Raw genomic sequence first — 7,500 nt, forward strand, 5'->3', positions numbered from 1 at the left:
CATACGCCACTTTAAAACACCTAATAACGCAGTACACATCATAAAAGCCAGCCAGCGTATCTGTCCAGCCGGCCCTTCTGAAGCCCAAGCCGTCTCTTATGAGTCAAAACGGGGACCCAGAGTAAATACGCTCTGCTTGACCTCCAGCCTTTGCTTACAGTATTCTCACCCCTTGATCAATTCAGACGAATACATTTCCAAAGAACACAGCGCACGACACTGTCGAACCGTTAACTCGAAAAGAAACCCAAGAGACCTTAAGATGACGGTCTGTGTGGGATGTTCAGAGTGTGTGATGTTCACAAGCGCTGTCTGCCGTTCCCCTCCTCCAGTACGTGTTTGACGTGAAGAAGGTGGAGGACGAGGTGCTGATCTGCCTGCAGCAGAAGGAGAAGAGAGCCACCGCCAAAGAGGGCAAGGGGGAGAACCTGGCCATCGGCTTCGACATTCACAGGGTAGGAGAGTGACCGCGGACGCGTTGGTTTATTATTGATTGAAAATGTGTTGTGGGAGCACTTTGAGCTGGAAAATGAGGCAGGGAGCTGCAGATGCTATGCTAAAATATATATTATCGTTATTATTTATTAATTAAACATGACGCTGACAGGAAGATGAGGTTGGGATTTGAACTCAAAACCTTCGAGCACAGGATTTTTGCTGTTGTAGCAATAAATGATATGTATAATAGTCATATTTATAGTCATACATAATGTTTGTTTATTGTATGTTTCTTCATCCTTGTATTAAAGGGGATTGGACAACAGCAGGTGTTAGGATCAGAGCCGAGGAGGTCTAGAGATAGCCTTACGATTTTAGCCTCCACATCCCCGATCAGAACCAAAGAGTTAGCGGATGTTATGGACAGAGACTACAGCCAATTTGCTGCTCGCAACTCTTGGCTGGTTAGCAGAACATTGATTTTATGCCCTGTAAAGCCTACAAATGGATTCGTATTAACTCTTTTTAGCGACGGAAAGAATGAAAATGACCAACAGTTGAAGCGATTACAAGTGACCTGACTCAAGACTCATCAAACATGTAAAATGATATTTATACGTTTGATGTATCAACAATTGAAATATAAAAACATATAAAAAAATACTTTTCTTTCCTGGCAGAAAAGTGACCGCATAGACATGATCATCTCCCCAGACAGCCACACAGAACGCACCACACATCCAATAAAACAGGAACCAAACTCACCAGCATCACTTCCTGTCTCCGCCCTCCGGCAGGTGGAGCTCAACAGGAAGTACCGGATGCACACGGCCCAGCAGAAGGTGGCGGGCTCCATCTACATCAACTCCCGCTGCGTGTTCCTCAGGAAGGAGCTGACGGAGGGCCGCTACGTCATCATCCCCACCATCTTCGACCCGGGCCAGCAGAGCGGCTTCCTGCTCCGAGTCTTCACTGATGTGCCTTCAGACTGCAAGTAAAGCCCCTCACACACCCCCCACAGGTCTAGACCATGCAGATGTGTGTGTGTGTGTGTGTGTGTATCTTTATTTTATTTTTATTTTGCGCTTTTTTTAATTTTTATGATTTGTGATAGAGTGAGATAGACAGGAAGGAATGGGAGAGAGAGAGGGGTGGACATGTAGCAAAGGACTACGGGCAGGAATCGAACCCGGGTCGCTGCGGTAAGGACTGAGCCTTAATGGTACGCCTTCTACCCGCTGAGCCACAGGGCGCCTTGTGTGAGTATCTTTATGGATCCATGCCGTTTATCTTACGGTGCACCACTTACTATTTGGTCATTTAGCAGATGCTCTTATGCAAAGCAGCTTGCAGTGATTTGAGAGCCAGATTATTAATTGCAGGTAAGATTAGTTCAAGGATGCAAACAGTCCAGGTAGCCGAGGTAGCCGACATTGGAGGATCGAACCCAGTACCTTTTAGTTAGAAATGAAATCACCCAGAACGCTAGACTATCCTGTATTATTTTCCCTCATGTGGATCTCCCTGAATATAAAGGGACCTTAACCTGCCCTCTCACACTGCAGGGGGTACCTTGTCCCATGTGTGTGTTTGTGTGTGTGTGAAGGAAGGATTGTGTGTGTGTGTGTGTGTGCTTGTTCGGGAGGGGGGGGGGGGGGGGGGGGGTTATGGATGGTATGTGTGGGTGGTTCTGTGCAATACTTAAGGTTACCAGGATTGCCGTGATCCCTGAAATGTCCCTGAGTTGTTGCGAGTACTTCAAAAGCACTATGAGGCCAACCACCGTGAGGCCAACCACTGTGCAAGAATCAGACTGTTCTCCAAACCTCAAAGGACCACACTAGGCCTGTATAGTTTGGCAACTCTTTGAACTCTTTCTTGTAGTCGTCAGCCCTGTTTTGAACCGTAACAAAGAGGGACTTCTGAACCGAGCGAGCGTTGCGGCAGGGGAGACGCCTGCGGGACTCACATGGGTTGCTTCGGGGAGGCGGTGGATGAGAACAAGTTGAAGAGGTGCACAACCCGGGCGGTTCTCGGTCTGAATGCTGCAAGGCATTCAAAGAAGGGGCGCATCCTGTGTACCTGAATGGCATTCCGCCTACATATTCTGCCACAGACAACTTGCTAGTATGAAGGGGCAAAGCATCTCTCTACCCACAACGCCCAGAGTTCTACCTTGCATCAGTAGTGATCATGAACTAAAGAGGGGGCTTTTTTAATGGGGGCGACTTTAGTTTTTTCGGGCAAAGCTGAGCTACGTTCATGTCTGTACGATGCATTTAAGAGAGGGCTTGACCAGAAGTGTGAGATAGCGTTGTGTGCGTGTGCATGTTCTTTGTTGTGATGACTCTGCTGCGATGGACCAAAGTGACTGTATTGAAAACAAAGCTATGACTGCAGCCTCTGTGCACATATTGAGGGGGCGGGGATGTACTACTTGTGTGTGTGGGGGGGGTAAATGTGCCAATGCGTCAACTGTCACATGCCTTGAGGGGCCCTAGAGGCCGGGAGAGTGCTAAACGAATGCAAATGACTCTATTTGAGTTCACATTTCAGTTCCTAGTTGAAGATCAATCTGGCCTCACCTGCCGTTGAAACCAAAATCGAAAAACCCCGACAGTGGCGCTGATTGATCCTTCCACGTTTTGGGGTTTCGGAGGCGAAGGGTCGGTCGCACGACGCTGCAATTTCACTCCGTTCAAAACACATCTTTCTCTCAAACATCCAACGACACCTCAGGGATAACTGCAGGGGACACGCTACGCATGCATATGGGGTTACTCATCCACATGTGTGTGTGTACCCTCTGCCTCCACTCCACCCCCCCACCCCCCCCCACCTCCGCCCCAGAGAGCTGAGCTTGGACGACCCCCCCCAGACATGCTGGACGGGGCTATGCGGCTACCCTCAGCTGGTCACTCAGGTCCACGTCATCAGTGCGGAGGGTCTGCAGGGACAGGACTCCAACGGAGGTACAGGACGAGTGGCGCCGGGGGGGGGGGGGAAGGGGGGGGGCACAATTTAAGCAGAGTCACGTGACGTCAACTATATGTCGATAGACCCTAGATCAATTGTCACAGTCACAGTCTCAGAGTACTTGGCAGATCGCCTTTGACGAGTCCCCCACTCCCCCACCCCCCAATAACCCTTAGCCCTCTAATGGGTGAGGGAAATCTCCCTTAATTATCAGGGATGAACCCTTGGGAAGGCACACAAACAGGTGGGCAGGAATAATGGCAGCATAACCGAGCAGAACGTACGTTCTACTACTTAAGGTAAGATGAAGTTGTTAATAAATAGGAAAAAAAACGAAATGTTAACTGGCAGTGGCTTCATTTTTGCAGGAACAGTCCCCACTTTATTTTGTGAACATGTCCCAGAGCTTCATTGTCAAACATGTCAACGTGTGTTGCTTTCCAAAGGAATGAACACTTGTATTTTCAAGATGGCATTCAGATCTTCACAGACACGAGGCGCCAGAGGCGCTGACAGCCACATTGACTGCCGTGAAGTACTGTACTATAAAAAAATACCTTTTTTTAACCCCCTCCACAGAACTGCACTGCCTCAATCCCCATAGGAAAAGATACCTGACCAGATCACAAGGTACTTGGAACCCAATCTGAATGGCCGCTGACAACACGCTGTAGCTTCTGTAGCGTCTGTAGCTGCCTAACTCCCTGACAGCGCCTGCTAGCTCTACCCAACCTCTCCCCAATCTTCCCCTGAACAAAAATAGTCAGGGGACCTTTGACCTTTTTCCAAGCTGACCCAGTGTGTAGCTGATGCTTGCACTTTGTAGCATAGCTGAGGGGAAAACATGCTATTTTAAACCTTGCCCCACGTATATACTGTTGATATAAAGTGAGACGAAACCGGATAGAGTAGTTTTGGAGGATGATATCAACAACTCCCTGCAACCTAGCAAGTTCTGCTCCTTTTAATAGTTTTTGCTCAATCTCTGTAAAACACAAAGCCCTGTCACTTTGTGAATCCACTGATGCCGTTTCACATTGTACATCGTCAATGAGCCCTGTAGTCACCGGACATGTCCCCCGCCCCTCCACCCCTCCCCATGCAGCTTCGGACCCCTATGTGATTATCACCTGCGAGGGGGAGAGGGTGCGCTCGCCCGTTCACAAGGACACCCGCAGCCCCAACTTCGACATCAAGGGTCTCTTCTACCGCAAGAAACCCAAGGAGGGCATCCACATTGAGGTCAGCTCCCACTCCCAGTCTCTCTCTCTCTCTCTCTCTCTCTCTCTCTCTCTCTCTCTCTCTCTCTCTCTCTCTCTCTCTCTCTCTCTCTCTCTCTCTCTTGGTCTCCCTCGCTCTCTCTCTCTCTCTCTCTCTCTCTGGGTCTCCCTCTCTCTCTCTCTCTCTCTCTCTCTCTCTCTCTCTCTCTCTCTCTCTCTCTCTCTCTCTCTCTCTCTCTCTCCTCTCTCTCTCTCTCTCTCTCTCTCTCTCTCTCTCTCTCTCTCTCTGGGTCTCTCTCTCTCTCTCTCTCTCTCTCTCTCTCTCTCTCTGGGTCTCTCTCTCTCTGGGTCTCTCTTTCTCTCCCTCTCTGGGTATCTCTCTCTCTGTGTCTCTCTCTCTCTCTCTCTCTCTCTCTCTCTCTCTCTCTCTCTCTCTCTCTCTCTCTCTCTCTCTCTCTCTCTCTGGGGGTCTCTCTCTCTCTCTCTCTCTCTCTCTCTCTCTCTCTCTCTCTCTCTCTCTCTCTCTCTCTCTCTCTCTCTCTCTCTCTCTGTGTCTCTGTGTCTCTCTCTCTCTGGGTCTCTCTGGGTCTCTGGCTCTCTGGCTCTCTCTCTGGGTCTCTCTCTCTCTCTCTCTCTCTCTCTCTCTCTCTCTCTCTCACTCTCACTCTCACTCTCACTCTCACTCTCACTCTCTCTCTCTCTCTCTCTCTCTCTCTCTCTCTCTCTCTCTGGGTCTCTCTCTCTGGGTCTCTCTCTCTCTCTCTCTGGTTCTCTCTCTCTGGGTCTCTCTCTCTCTTTCTCTCTCCCTCTCTCTCTGTGTCTCTCTCTCTGGGTCTCTCTCTCTCTGGGTCTCTCTCTCTCTCTCTCTCTCTCTCTCTCTCTCTCTATTTCTCTCTCTCTCTCTCTCTCTCTCTATCCATCTATCTATCTATCCATCTATGTTTATATATATATATATATATATATATATATATATATATATATATATACATATATATATATACATATATATATATATATACATATATATATATATATATATATATATATATATATATATACATATATATATATATATATATATATATATGTATATATATATATATATATATATATATATATATATATATATATATATATATATATATATATATATATGTATGCATATGTATCTCCCCAACTGTTGTGCTCACTTTGGTCTCTTGCCCGGTCATTTCAGTGCTCGATTATCTTCCCCACTCAGACCCCACTTGATCAAACCGTACATACTGCAGCACTGTTTTGGATTTCAACTTTGAACCTAAAGTTGCAGTACTTGCAGCAAACTAAACTGTTAACGACTATATTAATATTCCCTGCATGGCGTTTCACTAGAACGTATCCAAATACTTGAAACACATATCTAGCTGCAAAATGAAAGGGACCTCCTCATATACAGCCGAACTGAGCCTATAAAACTGTTATTTATAGCTGTCAGACTCAGACTGCTGAGTTTTACCTGGAGTTTTTTAAGATGTTTTTGCGAATTCAGTAGCACAGTGTTGCAGGAGTTGGCATTGCTCCTTCAAACCAAGAAAAAGGTTGTCGAACTGAAACCAACAAGATGCCTTCCTGTTTGGGTTTTTTCTTTAAGCTTGAGCTACACATTGATCATGAGACTTGGTTTTTATCCCAAGATGCCTCTCACTCTGACCGACGACCAATTTCCCCAGGGAGGTCAATAATTACTTTCTTCTCTGTCTGTAACTTTGTGGACAATGTTTTCTTCAGTTAAAACTTTGAATCTTTATCTTCCACCTGCCATCGGACACCCCCTGCCTGACCCCCCCCCCCCACTACCATCTCCACCACCTCCACCTTTGTCACCTCATCCACCACCATCACCCCCTCCCGCACCACCACCACCACCAACCCCTCCACCATCACCTCCCCATCCACCAACACCCTCATCACTTCTACCTCCACAACCACCCCCTCCACCTCCACCTCCACCAACACCACCACCTCCACCTCCACCACCACCACCACCACCAACGCCTCCACCATCACCTCCCCATCCACCAACACCCTCATCACTTCTACCTCCACAACCACCCCCTCCACCTCCACCTACACCACCACCTCCACCTCCACCACCACCACCACCACCAACCCCTCCACCATCACCTCCCCATCCACCAACACCCTCATCACTTCCACAACCACCCCCTCCACCTCCACCTCCACCAACACCACCACCTCCGCCTCCACCACCACCACCACCACACTCATAACCTTGATCACCTTCTCCTCACTCACCCCCAACACCACCACCATAAACATCCCCGTCTCCACCCCCACTAAAACCCTGTCCCCACACTCCACCACCACCGCCTCCACCACGGTCATTCCGGCCCAATCTGCAGATCTACAACAAGAACGTGATCGTGGACACCTTCCTGGGGCAGGTGACGCTCTTCAGCGACCCCAACGAGCGGCAGGAGCAGCACACGCTGCACCTGCGCGACAAGGGCAGTCGCCAGGACAACGACCTGCCGGGCACGCTCACCGTGCGCCTCATCACCTCCACCACGCTCGTCAACATCTGAGGGTCCGACCCGCCTGGCAACAAGCCCCAGCGTCTTGCGACTCGTGTCCACGTCTCTCCCGGATAATGTCCCGGAAAGCATCCGAGGAATCTGGGAATCTGTGCCCAGACATTATCATCCTCGTCATCATCGTCGCGCTCATCCGTCGCTGCGGTGATGGCGCTCACTCTCCTTCACTCCTCATCTCTCTCTCTCTCTCTCTCTCTCTCTCTCTCTCTCTCTCTCTCTCTCTCTCTCTCTCTCTCTCTCTCTCTCTCTCTCTCTCTCTCTCTCTCTCT

The 7,500-nt window shown here is 48.9% G+C and overlaps 1 protein-coding gene across 2 annotated transcripts in view; it reads left to right on the forward strand.

Moving 5' to 3' along the window:
- capn5b (calpain 5b) overlaps positions 1-7,455 on the forward strand; it is a 35,417-nt gene extending 27,962 nt beyond the window's left edge. The window contains exons 9-14 of one of the 2 annotated variants that reach the window (XM_030361666.1): positions 333-455; positions 1,236-1,432; positions 3,289-3,410; positions 3,994-4,044; positions 4,520-4,656; positions 7,040-7,455. In XM_030361666.1, the coding sequence (XP_030217526.1) occupies positions 333-455; positions 1,236-1,432; positions 3,289-3,410; positions 3,994-4,044; positions 4,520-4,656; positions 7,040-7,222 (813 nt within the window). In that variant the 3' untranslated portion in view covers positions 7,223-7,455. The remainder of the gene's footprint in view (positions 1-332; positions 456-1,235; positions 1,433-3,288; positions 3,411-3,993; positions 4,045-4,519; positions 4,657-7,039) is intronic. The other variant, XM_030361667.1, reaches the window with a different exon arrangement.
- Positions 7,456-7,500: the final 45 nt, after the last annotated feature.

Source organism: Gadus morhua, chromosome 7 (assembly GCF_902167405.1).
Source record: "Gadus morhua chromosome 7, gadMor3.0, whole genome shotgun sequence".
Taxonomy (NCBI): Eukaryota; Metazoa; Chordata; class Actinopteri; order Gadiformes; family Gadidae; genus Gadus; species Gadus morhua.